The 14,639-nt window shown below is 56.1% G+C and overlaps 4 protein-coding genes across 4 annotated transcripts; 1 reads left to right on the forward strand and 3 right to left on the reverse strand.

Moving 5' to 3' along the window:
- Positions 1–330: 330 nt before the first annotated feature.
- P884DRAFT_192772 (uncharacterized protein) lies at positions 331–7,104 on the reverse strand (the record flags this gene model as incomplete). The annotated part of the gene is made up of 10 exons (XM_069437700.1): positions 331–912; positions 1,046–2,320; positions 2,393–3,676; positions 3,848–4,424; positions 4,478–4,578; positions 4,648–5,372; positions 5,585–5,739; positions 6,328–6,410; positions 6,483–6,792; positions 6,866–7,104. The coding sequence occupies 10 exons, from the start codon at positions 7,102–7,104 to the stop codon at positions 331–333; spliced, it is 5,331 nt and encodes a 1,776-aa protein (XP_069300687.1).
- A 1,764-nt stretch (positions 7,105–8,868) lies between these two features.
- On the reverse strand, positions 8,869–9,551 carry P884DRAFT_80691 (uncharacterized protein). The gene has a single exon (XM_069446104.1). It carries the CDS (start codon positions 9,478–9,480, stop codon positions 9,127–9,129), a length of 354 nt encoding a protein of 117 aa, XP_069300688.1. The 5' UTR covers positions 9,481–9,551; the 3' UTR covers positions 8,869–9,126.
- A 1,589-nt stretch (positions 9,552–11,140) lies between these two features.
- Positions 11,141–13,026, forward strand: P884DRAFT_192314 (general substrate transporter; the record flags this gene model as incomplete). Its single annotated transcript, XM_069437666.1, has 3 exons — positions 11,141–11,259; positions 11,377–11,649; positions 11,718–13,026. The coding sequence occupies 3 exons, from the start codon at positions 11,141–11,143 to the stop codon at positions 13,024–13,026; spliced, it is 1,701 nt and encodes a 566-aa protein (XP_069300689.1).
- A 918-nt stretch (positions 13,027–13,944) lies between these two features.
- P884DRAFT_80694 (uncharacterized protein) lies at positions 13,945–14,482 on the reverse strand. The gene has a single exon (XM_069446105.1). It carries the CDS (start codon positions 14,421–14,423, stop codon positions 14,046–14,048), a length of 378 nt encoding a protein of 125 aa, XP_069300690.1. The 5' UTR covers positions 14,424–14,482; the 3' UTR covers positions 13,945–14,045.
- Positions 14,483–14,639: the final 157 nt, after the last annotated feature.

The raw sequence follows: 14,639 nt of genomic DNA on the forward strand, positions 1-14,639 counted from the left end.
ACGACCCGTCACAGCAGACCAAAACACCAAAGAGACTTTGCGGCAGAGAAGTAGGGTTGGGCGGGGGTGGATAATACAGGCGACCGACTTCTCCGCCGCTCCGCCGCTGCCACGACCCCCACTTGTGTCAAAGCAAGGAAAAAACACCATTAAACGAGGAACGAAACAAGTACGGCGTCCCAAACATCGGCCTGCTCACCGCTCCTCCCGTCCCTTCCATGTCCATTGGCCATCCATTTCCGGCTCCTACGCCCCTGCGCCGTCCGCGCCGTCTGCGCCGGTGCACCCAAACCCAGTCCTCCCCCCATCAACAAACCACCCAAGGGGGCTTTAACCTTCCATTGTGGCATCCGCCGCCTCCTCCCGCTGGACCGACGGGATCTCGGCCTCCTTCTCCTTCCACATCTGGTACTCGTTGTTGACCTTCTGCACCTCCTCGTGGCTTAGCCCCTTCATCCACGCGTTGTTGGTCACCATCTTCTCCTTGAGCTTCTCGGCCCGAATCTCGGACCGGAAGGCCTCCTTGGCCTTGGCTTCGGCCTCGCGCTCCTCCTCCTCCGCCGAACCGCGCTCGCCACCTCCAGAGACGAAGATGAACGAGTCGGACGTTCCCTTCTCAAACACCATCTTGGACGAGTTCAGGCAGATTCTAACCACCAGACCCTCGTTGACGTGCAGCGGCTTGGTCGCGTAGTCGTTGTCGGACGAGTCCTTGAGCGACACGTCCGACGGCAAGTTCCGCTCCAGAAGCACCTTCTGGAGCCTCGAGCGGACTACGCCCTCGGTGTGCTCGATGCGCACATATGACGAGATGTAGTACTGCCACTGCTGGATGCGCTCCATCTCGTCCATGTAGAAAGTCGTCTCGTCCTTCTGCAGCCACCGCACCGTCGCCTCCTTCTTGGCAGGGTACTATAACAGGAGGAAAAAAAAATTAGAACTCGCCGCTCACCGCTCGCAGCACAAGTGACAACAAGATAACGAAAGAAGGAAGGGAAAGAAAAGGGGGGAAAAAATGATAATCCAAAAAGCTGGAAACACGTACCCATGCAATGACAAACATCTCGCCATCCTTGATGCACTTTTCGGCAAACTTGCGCGCGCTGATTTCGTTTTGGAAGCTCGTTTCGGTCTGCTGGCGGCTATCCAGATACGCCTTCACGAGCTCCTTGGTCTTCTCGCCCTTAGCGTCAGGGTTATTGCAGCTCAGGGCGAGCCGGCACAGCGTCTTGAGCAGTTCCTGGATCGTGTAGAGCTTCCATCCCTTCCGGAGATAGTAATGCCGCAGGACTTCCTGGTACCGGTTCTCGTCGATTTCCCCGGTGATAAAGTCCTCGATCAGCTCCCTCGTCTTGGGCCAGAACGTCGCCGGGTCCTCGTTATCGAAGTAGTGGAGGCCGTCGTGAACGAGGCCCAAGATCTTGGCCGGTTTCTCGGCGTTCTCACGCCGCATTTCCTCGAGAACGCTGTCCGTGCTCTGCTTGACCTCCTCGAGCCGCTGGAAGAGCGTCTGGAAGACGGTGAAGAAGACGTAGATGTTTTGGTTGCAGTAGAAGTTGTACCAGGCGCGCGGGAACGGCGCGTCCGCCTTGAGCTCGCCGTCGACGCCCACCAAATCGGGTCCTCTGCCGCCCTTGCTCTTTTCGACGATGATCGGTCCGGGTACCGTGGGCAGCCAGCGACCGTTCGACACCTCTGGAACGGATGAGTCCTCTGGAGTGTGCGGCGTCTCCTCCTCGTTCGCCGACCCCACATCGGGAGTGGTCTCCTTGCTGCCCGAGGCGGCGCTGCTCTCCTTCTGTCCACGACTCCGGCTGCCGTTCCGGCTAGGATCGAGCACTCCACGCAGAAGGTCCGATTTCTTGCCGTTGCGGCGGCTGCGGCCGTTCGAGAGCTCCATCGGGGCTGCGTCCTCGTCGTCCTCCTCTGCCGAATCCTGGTCAATGTCGGCGAGCTTTTCCGAAACTTTGTCCTCGGGAAGGTCGAAGAAGATGGGAATGAATGTCTCGAAAAACTCCAGAATTCGCCTCCGTTCCTGCGCGTTATGCTGACCGCCAACGTTGGCGAAGATGACCATAAAGCGGAGCAGATCCAGGATGAGGTCCTCATCCGTGAACTGGTAGGCGAACTGGTATCGGGGCGTCTTGCCCTTGGCAACCCGGATACGACGCTGTTCCTCGTGCTTGGTCTTGATCAGATCCACGAGATGCTTCGCCGAGAGGTTGCGCTTGTCGTTGGTCTTGACCTGGATGCCCATATGGTCCAGACTCTTCAGGTGCATTGCCTCAGTCTGGCTCTGCCAAACCTTCTCCCACTCTCGCTGTAGCACATATTTGTCAGCAAACTTTGGCTGGTCACCGAGCGATGCGGCTCCGTCGAATATCAATCTTACCTGGGTGAATCGCCACTCCTCATCCTTCTGCTTCAGCCGAGCCATGACGATGGGGACGACGGTGAACGGGTACTTAAACATGTCGTTGGCCACCTCGCAGCCCTTCTCGGGGCCGTAAATCTTTTTGAGAACCCTCTTGTAGATGGACGTGCTCTGTCCGCCAAGCCCGGCCGGCATCTTGAAATTGGGACGTTCAGAGGGGGGCAGCGAAAGCATCTGCTGCGCGATCGGCTCCAGGAGCTGGATGCACTTCTGGTTCGCCTCGATGTAGAAGTCGTAATCGTGCCGTTCTTCCTCGATGCGGTGCAAGCTCTCCTCATAAGCGTTCTTGCGGTGGGCTACGAAGCCTGAATCCTCCGAAGCCCAAGTCGGATGCGACGCCCATTCGTCGTTGAGCACCGACTGGCAAAGTTCGTCGCGCCCGGAACAAGGCTTGAGGCGCTCTCGCTTCGGCAACAGTCGGTAGCTGGGTCCAAAACCGCGGCAGTTGCTCAACGATACCCGGCCCGTGGGGGGTTCTGGCCGGTTCTCGATCGTCTCGTCGGTGGTGTCTTGGCGAAGCATGGCTTTCAGCGAGTTGAGAAGTTCAGGGTTACCACCCATGAACTGGTTGGCCTTGTAAAGCAAGACATCCGTGGTGATCAGTTCCTGGGTCCAGAGGTTCAGGAGCTTCAAAAACTCCGTCGTCGCCGTCCGGTTGCCGATGTGCTTCTTCACCTTCTCGAAGAAGGCGAGATCGTCCTGAGTCGACACTGCTAGCGGCGTGGGCGCCAGGGGCTCGGGCATGACCGGGGTCAACGTGGGCTCGATGAAGGTGGACTCGGAAACATTGGGCTTGTGTGCTAGCTTAGCCCGCTTGTTGGTTGGAGGCACGGCAGGGAGCGTCGCTCGCAGGCTAGACGTTTGCGCCTGCTCGGAGCTGGAAGGGCCAGCGGCAGTTGCCTTTTCAGGCCGGCGCTTTTTGCTCTCTTTGCTCGCGCTTGTCGGGGGCGCAAAATTGCCAACCGGGGGCATCTTGGGGCCGTCACGAGTAACATGTCCTGGCTGCGGCGTTGGCGCAGACGCCGCCATGGCCATGTTATCCTCGGCGCGCTGGCTGGTGGTTCGGGTTTGTGCGGCAGACTCGGGAAGAAATTGCTTGAAATCTTCGAGTAGATCGGGCGCCGTGTGGAAGAGGCTCGTCACCTGAGAGTAGACGTCCTGGATCGGCTTTTGCTCGCGCTGGTATGTCTGGAGAATTTCCAGGAACTGCTTGTAAATCTCGGGTTTGTCCTGGAAGCGATTCTGGCTCGCCGTTAGCAGCCGTGTCGAATCAATGGCAAGAGAAAGTCTCCACCACAGTGCATCCGACCCATTTAATTCAATTCCCTTGGAGACATCTGACGGAAGCCGACCATCCCGGCGCGGGTGGGAAAAGGGAAACGAACAAAGAGAGAGAGAGAGAGGATTACTTACCTTGATCTTGTTGACGTAGCTGATGGCGTGGTTGAACTCAACGGGGCCGCGTTTCTCCAGATTGGCTTGCTGGGCTGGACCGCCGTTTGTGCCGGCCGAACCGGCAGCAGCGGGTGTAGGCGTGTGGGCAGTCCGGGGAGCAGGGGGATGGTTCATGGGAGCGCCATTCTGGTTGGCAGGCGCCGACCTCTGCTGAATCGGGCTGGTACCGTCAAACGGAGCACCGTGGCTAGAACCAGGATAGCCCGACGGGCCATTCTGCGCTGGCACGCTGAATGTCGCCTCAGGGCTTTCCGTGCCATGCGGCAGCGGCGCTTGCCAGCCCGGTCTCGTGTTCATATACCCCTGCGATGCTCCGCCTCCTGGTTGTGCTGTGTCGTGCTGCGAGGCGCGCCCTGCGCCGATGGAGTGGATGGTTGAGCCCGAGGGGGTGGTGACGCGGATACTGTTTGGGTTATTCTCCAGACCGCATTCAATGCGATATCCGGGGGGCAAGAAGGTGTTGAAACCCTGGATCAGGTTCGGATGCCCGGCAAAGAGTTCGGAAACTCTACTGATGACTCCTGGTGTATCAATGCTGGTCTGGGTTAGCGACTTGACCCAGTACAGTTCCCGGCAGCGAGCACCCACGTTTGGCTCTTGAAGTCCTTCATTATATCCAGGAATCTGTTGTAAACGTCCGGTTGCTCGTGGAACTGAACCTTCACCTGATCAAGGTAACTAAGCGCATCCTGAGAGCAAACGTCAGTGCCGCGCACTCCAAGAGAGAGGTTGCGTCCTCTTAACCGTAGGGCACCCACGTTGAGTATCGGCTGCTGCCCTTGAGGCATCCCTCCGGGTCCGGGAGGCATGGCATTCCCGTGACCCATGCCGGAGCCGAACGGCAACTGCTGCATGGCTCTAGCGCCGTCCTGCGGCATCCCCCGACCGTTTTCCTGTTGAAGAGGGCCTCCATATATGGAACCGGGCCCGCCCGGTCCGCCGATCGAGCTCCCGGGACCGCTGGGACCGCTCGGCCCGTGGCTCATGGGCGCAAACATCTGGTGCTGGGCGCTTCCCCCGTGTGTCGGCCCGCCACTTTGTTGCGGAGGCCGGCCAGCTTCACTGTGTAATGGTCCGCCGAAGCCGGGCGCGGGCGCGGGGGGGCCGCTGATGGGGAGGGAAGGGGCGGAGCTTCCGTGGTTTGCGAGAAGACCACCAGGACCAGTGATTGAGTTCGAGATCCTGGATGCGACAGGCTGATGGATCGGAAGGGAGCCAGCGGTGCTATGGTGGGGGCCGGCGGAGGCGGAGGCAGAGCCAGCGGGCGGGTACGGCTCGCGATGATGGCGATCAGCTTCGTCCCTCTCGCGATCACGGTCCCGGTCGCGTTCGCGCTCTCTCTCACGTCTCGCAAGCTCGTCTTGATGGTGTGGACGATGGCGCTGTTCGTCGAGGTCGCGGTCGCGGTCGCGGTCGAAGCCGCTGCCGGCGTGCAGCGGTTGGCTATTCATACCGTCGTGCAGCTCGAAGCCTCTGCAGATGTCTTAGTACGCTCACATGACCAACATGGTCATCGAGACAAGAAACCCGGTGCAAAAGGAGGAAGGGGCAGCGGGAGTCGCTTTTTCGGTGCTGAGGGCTGGCTGGCGGGCTCCGGCTCAGGAGACACACAGGCCAAATGCCGACCGAGAAAAAGGAGCTGGTGCTTACAGCTAAGAGTGGTCTTATCATGCGGTCTCTGCTGAGCTCCCTAACTGGCTGGCCGAGGATTCGAGGCGCGGCGACAAGGCACTTGTTGGGTTGCTGAAAGAGTGAGCACTACGCGCTGCTTGAGAAGAAAAGGCATCTCAGGATTGGATCGTGTGTGCTTGATCGAGCCGCTCTGACGATGGCGCAGGGCCCGCAGATCTCTTCCACCGTGTCGCGGACTGATAACGATAAGCGGCAGAAAGTCGGCTAACCGCCAGGTATCCACCAGAGCCCATTAGGTATCAGGAGGATCCCGTCCTCCGTACTCTGGAGTACTAGTTATGTATGCAAGGTTCATCTCAGCTAACTACACTGCACAGTGGGTACCTTAAACTATGGAGTGCCTTAAGGTTGGCCTACATGTAGAGACCCAGGGAGAGCAGCTATTTTTGTCATATTGCCATGAGAGAGATGCAGTAGCAAAAAGTCTGCACATATCTTTTTCGTTGCATCGGCACCATCGGAATTTCGTCAATTCCAGGGTCTACTTTTCCTACTGTAGCTGAAGGTCCCTTTTTGACAGGGACCGAAGGTAAGGCAGATGCCCAGCTTGCCCCACCTTTTTGCCTCTGCAGTTCTCCTTGAGCATGCACATACAGGTACGGATTACACTCGCAGGCACCGCACGCATGAACCGCACGATAGCCACAGCCCATCACCAGCATCCTGCAGCCTTCTGCTAAGCGTAATTTCGAACGCCTCTGATGATCCACTAAAGAGCAACGACAAGTTAGTCCTGATTTATGAACGGGCCGTCGGATGTATGGCATACCACCTGACCGTTCCTCACGTCGCCTGCGACGTTAATGATTTCTATCCCGTCAGGTTGAATCTGCGCTCGCGTATCAGCAAACCCTCTATTCTTCCCAGCGTATGCAGCATGGTGGGCTTAAGTGACTCTTACCAGGCGCCTTCCTTCCTTTTCCTCCCACCAGATCTCGCGCCCGCCACCGACTGGCTTGACCTTGTCGCCCTCTCGCCACGGGCTAACAGGCACGAGGTGCGCCTCCACGAACCGGCGCAGATTTCTTTGGGCTCTTTCTCGGCCTTCCCCGCCCTCATATGCATCGGGCCCAAGCACTCCATAATCTTTTGGATCTTCCCATGGTTTCCTAGGTAGCTTCTCGACTTCCGAGTTGAGCGGGGCGAGCACTGTCGTGTTCTCTGACGAGTCTTCGAGGCGACGGGAGGCGGACTCGATGTCTCTCACGAGACTGCGGAAGCCTAAGTGAGCCTTGCCCCTTCTTAAAGCATGAATCATCAGTACCAAAAGGTGGATGTGCATACCTAGCGAAGAGGTTCATGCTCCTATCGCGGCCCATGACATCGGACAGCACCACGCCACCTCCATTTCCAGCAGGCGTGCCAGGAGAAGGCACCGGAGGAAGCGCCGGCCCGGGACCAGCGGGGTTCATGAGGGGCGCTTGAGCTCGTTCTAACGCGAAAGGACTTCGAAGGAGGGGCACCACGAGTTGAGCCGATACGGTAGCACTTAAGGCGATAAGGGACAAGAGGGGTGATCGCATGTTTAGTATCACTCGTTTCCCTCAGCCTCCATATGTGCGTGTTTCGAGGAGTGAATGTACGTCTCCTGCTCAATATTGCTGTTTGTGGTGGTATCTTAACTTGCGAGCGTTTGGCGTTGGCAGCAAAAGAGCGACTCGGGTGATTGGGCGGCAGCAAGCCAAATCAGCATTGATGGTGACGTAAGGCGTCAAAGCTGACAAAGCGGATGGATGACGCCCAGCCAGGCATCATTCGCACTCTCTTGCCACGCAAGAGTGCTATAACCACAGCCTGCGCATGTAGAGATTATCACGATAGCGCGAGACCTGTAATGGGCATATTTACCCGGTTGTTCTCTCTGCTGCTCGAGTTGCTCCGCTTATGGGCAGTAACCGCGTTCTGCGATGAGTGGCGGGGTTCATGGACGCTGGGATGAGGGACATTGGGTACTAGCAAATGTCGGATTCGTAAAAACACGCAGTTGCATGACGCGATGAGGATATTCTCAAGCACGGGACTCGGCCTACTCTTCATTCCTTCCTCTCGCTCTCTGGTTCTCAGATCACTCTCGGGTACGCATGCACCTTGGGAACATGTGAATCAGGGTCCCTGCAGCCCCCTTTCCCACTGAAACCTGTCTCGTGCTGAGAATGGAGTTTCCAGAACGACAGCCGAACTATTATTTTCATTTCTCCACATTTGTTGCATTATTAGGAACTCGGGCGGAAAGGGAACATGGATGGAGCAGCGGAATAACCCGCCTACGTGATCAGGTGTTGCGGTGTGTCGTATCCTGTGGATGCTTTTCTCAAGTCGGGTTTCCTCTTGGCCTGACGAGTCGTGGAGCCAAGGCAAACTGGTCCAACGCCGGTGGTGCTGGATGGTTTCATGTCTTTGTCCGATGACTGGATGACCCAGCGGCTTCGCTGCTACCGCTGTACGGAGAATACGGACCGTATACGAAACAACATACATCCAAGCTGGTATGACATCGTCTTACGTATCAAAATCCAGGTACGCAGGTGCACGGGTGATGCCGCATCTCGCTTTACTGGGTTCAAACGCACCATCGTCAGAGGTCGCTGGACCACCGACAAGCAGCTTACCGGCTAGGCAGCTAGCTGGGCAGCTTCCTATCCTGGACGGCTGCAAGCGGCCGGGACTGGGTTATCTCCGATTTTGTTGTCTCACAGCGTCAGGACCAAGAAAAAAAAACAAATACGGAGTACACTACAAAATATCGGGTTCGAGCCGACACCCACAGTCACACCTGACTGCTACAGGATAGGCAGGTCACGGAGAAAAGGGAAGGGGGGGGGCGAAATAGGAATCTACAGTACATACGCGCGTCAGACCTGCCTTTGCCTTCTCGACATGATGCGAGTGCATATAACGTTATATCCTATTTCTTCTCGATTGCTGACGGTGCCTCCGCTGCCGGAAACCGGGTCGGCCAACGCCACAATCGACGCCATGGCCGTCCGCTCCATTCTTTCGGCGAGCGCCAGGGGGGCTGCATCCCACCGTCTATGGAGGGCGAATAGTGTCATGTTCTCAAGCGAGACCGGCAGGATGCCCTTCAAGGTTCACGGGGGCCGGTTGTGGATGCGGCGCGGACATGGAAAATGACCCAACAGTCGTGTGTTCCGTGTATGTTCATGCGGTACGCTACTGCGTCAGCCCGTTGGAGTATGTATAGACAGTATAGTGGTACGTAAAGCACAAACTCGAGTCGCCAACCGACCGTCTCCAAGGAACTCAACAAAAGCTCGGCTGTCGCTCAGACGAATTCGGCTTATAGTGCGATTTACCGGTCGATGGTTACTATAGAAGTTAGTGCAGTGCTGGGGCGGCCTCGGCTATAGCGTGAAACGTACGATCCGTATACCCGGAGCAGGCGTCTTCCGCCCCTTAGTTACTGTTCCTTCACTGGCCTCGACTGCTTATTACAAGACACGCGCCAGACTACAACTAGCTTGGGATAGTGTACAGAGCACTCCGCACTCAGTAAGCCAAACAGAGACAAAAGCTTGTCAGGAAGTTCAATGTCGTGCTTCAGGCTGTCGAGCACCCCTGGAAGGAGAAATATATCCTGGCAGCTTGCAATATGGACTAGTGTGTACAAGTACGGACACACTACTCGCGAGGGAAACAGGCAAAGGGTAGGCCGAGAAGGTACGAGTTCGTGAAGAATGGACAAAGACTGTAAAGAACCGAGATAGAGGATGAGCATCATCGGATATATGGCCGGGAAACGCGACCTGCCACAAACAGAGCATGTCTGAAATCGTCTGAGAGAGTAAGTTTCGGCGGTGGCACAAGTTTGTGTCTATGGTTGGGTTTACGGTGGCACTGAGCAGCGAAAAGCCCAGCCATAACCCTATAGAAGGAAGCATTCCCTATAGTCCCAAGAAATCGTTCGGACAGGCAAATTTGTAAGAACTTAATACTATTTTATAAACCCACAGTGCAGAGATCCACGCTGACATTAATATCTGGAAACAGAGTTCATCACTCTTCTGTGTTGGATCACGAAAACGACCACGAGAACGGTGCTTTATTACGGAGTGCTTGCAATGGCACAGTGTGCTTTGGTGCGTATTTGCTCGCGCTACACGGTGTGCACATTGATGTGGAGCAAGTACTCAAATACTTCCCCGCATTTGGCCCACTTTCAGGCAGTTCTTGTGGGGCGGATCCCGGAGTGCATCCATGATGAGAGGCCAACAAGAACTCTTCTGCAATCCAAGGGAGGTATGCACCGTCCACAGTGCGAGCTCTAACCCAGAAGAGGTTTCGGATGCCACGAGACGGAAGCAAACCAGACTGCCGGAGTGACTGGCACATGGAAAATGTCTCGCGCTTCTCGGATCCAGACAGTCTCAGGCTGCTCTAGTGCAGGCTTCGAGGTTCAGCTCCTCTTCAGCGACGTACTTTGGAGGTCAGCAACGTAATTCATACCTGTCGGTGTGGTTCCGAGGCCGCTAACAGTACACTTTTCAACCCCGGATTTTGGGGATCTCGCTTGCAAACCTTACCGCTTAAACTTTGCCAGCGAACTGCTCGCGACTTCGGCTGCACTAGTGTTCGCTAGCGGGGCGCTCTATCTGACCCACTCAGCGTTCAGACCCTGTCAGGCGCGGCACTTGATTCGCTGAGACTGCGTGGTAGACGACCAAACTTCACATCCTCTCCGTGTCGGCCTATGAGGTAACCACGAGTTTTGCACGAAAACGGACGGAATATTCCCACGCATCAGCAGGAACGACTCTCAACCCCCCACAGTAGGATTTTCGACAGACTTGAACATACCACGCCGTACGTCTACACCACACTTGAACGAGAAGTTGGGATTCGTCACTTGGCACGGCGGAGCTGAGCCATCAAGAGACCTGCCAAGTCTATTACAAGACTAGTGCGCTTCATATACGCAGTAATCCACACACTTCACACACACTATTATGCTTCCGCTGCTTCCGCCAAAGGAGGGACAAAAGAAACTCACCGAAACCTGATCTGGGGGATAACGGCTTACTCGACCCCAGAGTATCGCCAAGCTGTAGCCAAGTCGCTCTGGAAGAGCCACCTTGGCATGATTATTGCGCAAACTGGCGCCCAAGTGCTGCGCCGGTGCCACGGCTTTCACTGATGTGGAATGGTGTGTCAAGGGGGGGGAAGGATAGTGGACCGGGGTAGGCTTTGTGGAGGAATTCTTGGCGGCCGGAGTCGAAGAGTGGTGTGCTGCTCCCACTTGCAGTGCTTCGCAGCAGCAACCCATCCACTACCTAGCGCATGCACGGGGCTCATCTGGCTGGCTTGGAGGGAGCTGGGCCAATGACAGCGCGCTCCCCAGTCTGCGGGCTAAAACTGCTGATCTCGACAGCGTCCCGCCCGTCATTCCTCCCTTCCGCCCCATAATACCTGAACAGGACGAACGAACGACCTCTCCCTTTCAGATGGTCGAAAGACACAGTCTAATATTACATCGGCAACCCCCGACAATCTCGGCGGAAGCGACATCAAATCTGGCGTGAAGGGAGCGCTCCCACTTGCACCATGGCGGTCTTCGCCATGGGCTGGCAAAAGCCCGACAATGTCGCTGGCTCCTCGGCGCCCGCGATCATGGTCGGGCTGTTCGTTGCCACTGGCGGCCTGCTATTTGGTTACGACACTGGGTAAGCCGTTGGATGGAGGGCGATTTCGGTCGCGGATGGGCTGCAGGTTTTTTTTTTTTTTTTTTTTTTTTTTTTTTGGTTGGGAAGGGTGAGAGGCTGACGACGGCGGTTCCGCAGAGCGATCAACGGGATTCTTGCCATGGATACGTTCAAGGAGGACTTCACGACGGGCTACACCGACAAAGAAGGCAGACCGGGCCTGTACGCGAGCGAAGTATCTTTGATCGTTGCGATGCTCAGCGCCGGCACGGCTACCGGGGCATTGTTATCCGCGCCGATGGGGGATCGTTGGGGCCGTCGTCTGTCCCTCATCGTCGCCATCGGGGTGTTCTGCGTCGGAGCCATAATTCAAGTCTGCGCAACCAACGTGGCGATGCTTGTCGTGGGAAGGTGTGTTTGCCTCGCATCCCTGTGCGTCGTTCCGTCTCCCTGACGATGAGTACTGACTTTGGATTTAGGACATTGGCGGGCGTTGGAGTGGGGGTCGTCTCCGTCCTGGTTCCGTTATATCAGTCAGAAATGGCGCCAAAGTGGATTCGAGGAACACTGGTGTGCGCGTATCAGCTGTCCATAACGGCGGGACTGCTCGCCGCCGCAACCGTCAACATCCTCACTTACAAGCTCAAGTCGGCTGCGGCTTACCGTATCCCCATCGGGCTCCAGCTCACCTGGGCCCTCGTCCTCGCCCTGGGTTTGGTCATCCTCCCCGAGACACCTCGGTACCTAGTGAAGCGCGGGCTCAAAGAAGCCGCCGCGCTCTCACTGAGCCGCCTCCGCCGCCTCGATATCACACACCCGGCCCTGATCGAGGAACTAGCTGAAATCGAGGCAAACCACGAGTACGAAATGGCCCTGGGACCAGACACGTACAAGGACATCATCTTCGGCGAACCGCATCTCGGCCGCCGAACCCTCACGGGCTGCGGCCTGCAGATGCTGCAGCAACTCACCGGCGTCAACTTCATCATGTATTATGGAACGACCTTCTTCTACGGCGCCGGCATTGGCAACGCGTTTACCGTTTCCCTGATTATGCAGGTTATCAACCTAGTGTCGACATTTCCCGGCCTCTTCGTCGTCGAGTCGTGGGGTCGGCGGAAGCTCCTGATTGTGGGCTCGGTAGGGATGGCTATCTGCCAACTCCTGATCGCCTCGTTCGCCACTGCCAGCGGAAACGACAATAAACCGACGCAGAACCAGATTCTCATCATCTTTGTTGCCATATACATCTTCTTCTTTGCGGCATCTTGGGGCCCCGTCGTGTGGGTCGTCACGTCCGAGATCTATCCCCTCAAGGTCCGCGCAAAGTCAATGTCGATCTCTACGGCTTCGAACTGGGTCCTGAACTTCGGCATCGCGTACGGCACGCCGTATCTGGTTGACACTTCTGATGGGTCACCCGACCTGGGGTCGCGAGTGTTCTTCGTGTGGGGTGCCTTTTGCATCCTCTCGATTGCCTTTGTGTGGTGCATGGTGTACGAGACGAGTAAGATCAGTCTGGAGCAGATCGACGAGATGTACGAGCGGGTAGCACACGCTTGGAATAGTCGGAGCTTCGAACCGAGCTGGAGCTTCCAGCAGATGCGGGATTTCGGTTTCTCGGACAGTGGCATCCCCCCTGCAGAACCACAGCTCGAGCTTCAACAATCGAACGCTAGCACATCCCAATCCGACACGGCCGGAAGCTCAGCGATGCATGCAACGGCAGCGAACTCGCAAGACGCCAAGATGGTGTCGCAACTGGCGAATATCGACCTAAGTTACTGAATCCTGGGTTCTGAGTCTTACTTTTTTTGGGAGAAATCTTGTATATATCAGCGACGGAGTTTTCATCATGAAGGAGTTCACGGGAACGGGCGTACAAGGCGGGCAAATCTTGGGGTCTCAAATGTCGGTCGCTGGACGGGGCTAAAGGGAAATTTGTTTTTTTACTTTTTCTGCGTACTCTGGCACCTACCATCCAGTCAGTCGGTGCTCAGGGTAGTATGATGTTTAGCGTATCATTTGGCACAATGGCAAAGGTAAGGCGTACCTATGATGTGGGGGAGGGGAGGGATGGAAGAGTCGGTCAGAACTTGGGAACCCGGGAACGATATAATATGAAAACTTAAATGGAAACCTTCCTCGTCATAACCCGGTAACTGACTACCGACCTACATGACCTGTTCCGGCATGTGGCATTTCCAGGTAGAAGCGAATGCAACAGGAACAACTGTAACTTGTATGTGCCCATTGTTTCAGTTGAGAACATGAGTCACGATCGTTATGGAGTCCCTTCCCTGTTTGTGCCCTCGGGAAGTCGGGCTGGGCATTGCTCCTACCAGGCAAGTGCAACTGGGTTATCTCGGTTCCCCTAACCAGACCGATCTTGCCAAAGGCTAGTACTTTGAACACCGATTCATGCCCTCCGACCCTCGAATCTTGGATTCTTTCGCCCAGTGCTCATTCGACCATTTTCCCCTCCAGCTGGTGTGTCGCACAGCCCAAGTGCTACATCTACGGTATGCATGTATGTATGTACAGCACGGTACTTGCTTACAGGACACATGGTACATACATGCAGAATACAGCAAGGAACAGGATGTGTAAACGTCTTGCCCCGCCTTCATTTCTAACCGCCCGCCGCAGGTGTTCAAACTGCTTCTCTAACCATTTTTTTTTCTCTTGTGTTCGACAGTGTTACTGACGGAGCTTGATGCCGTGCAGAGAACACGAGCCACCTAGACCAATGTAAGACGCAATCCCACCGCCACGGGTTGCATCGAGTAGACGGTGGCACTGCCTTTCTAACTGTAGTACTCGGCAACGGAGCGCCAGCACAGCAGCATGTCGTCACGACTTACTGCATAGCGCACGTAAACGGGAAACTCCGGCACGAGAGTGACCATCTCCGACCTCCATATGCGGCTACGCGACCGGCTACCTGGTGGACTATATGCCGTGGCCACAGCTGGTGTTCGTCGTCCACACAACGTAACCAAAGAACCACGACCAAAAGAGATTAGACCACCCATCCAGCTACCGCTTCGGGGCAGTACAACGAGGATGGAGTATAGTGTAAACCAGGAGTCGAGCTGTCCGTCCAAGGGGAACACCGGCACATGCACGAGAAGGAGCACAAGGGCGCTCGCTCCTGGACCAACATTTGTGGCAACACCATCCATCGGAGGACCTGGCGATTCAGGAAGCGTGAGTCACAAGCTCCTGAGCACTAACAACCGAGCGGTTGGATTTGTTCTTAAGCTGGGTCTCAGCATTGACTCGCGGACCCATGAAAATGGAAGGACTCGAACTTTTAGCTAACATTGTCTCGTAGCCTCACCATCCCGTCACCTCTTCATCAAGTCTGGGGCAACCAGTTCTCGTACTAGGCGCTTGTT

The sequence above is a fragment of the Thermothelomyces heterothallicus genome, assembly GCF_042370625.1.
Source record: "Thermothelomyces heterothallicus CBS 202.75 unplaced genomic scaffold P884_scaffold_3, whole genome shotgun sequence".
Lineage (NCBI taxonomy): Eukaryota > Fungi > Ascomycota > Sordariomycetes > Sordariales > Chaetomiaceae > Thermothelomyces > Thermothelomyces heterothallicus.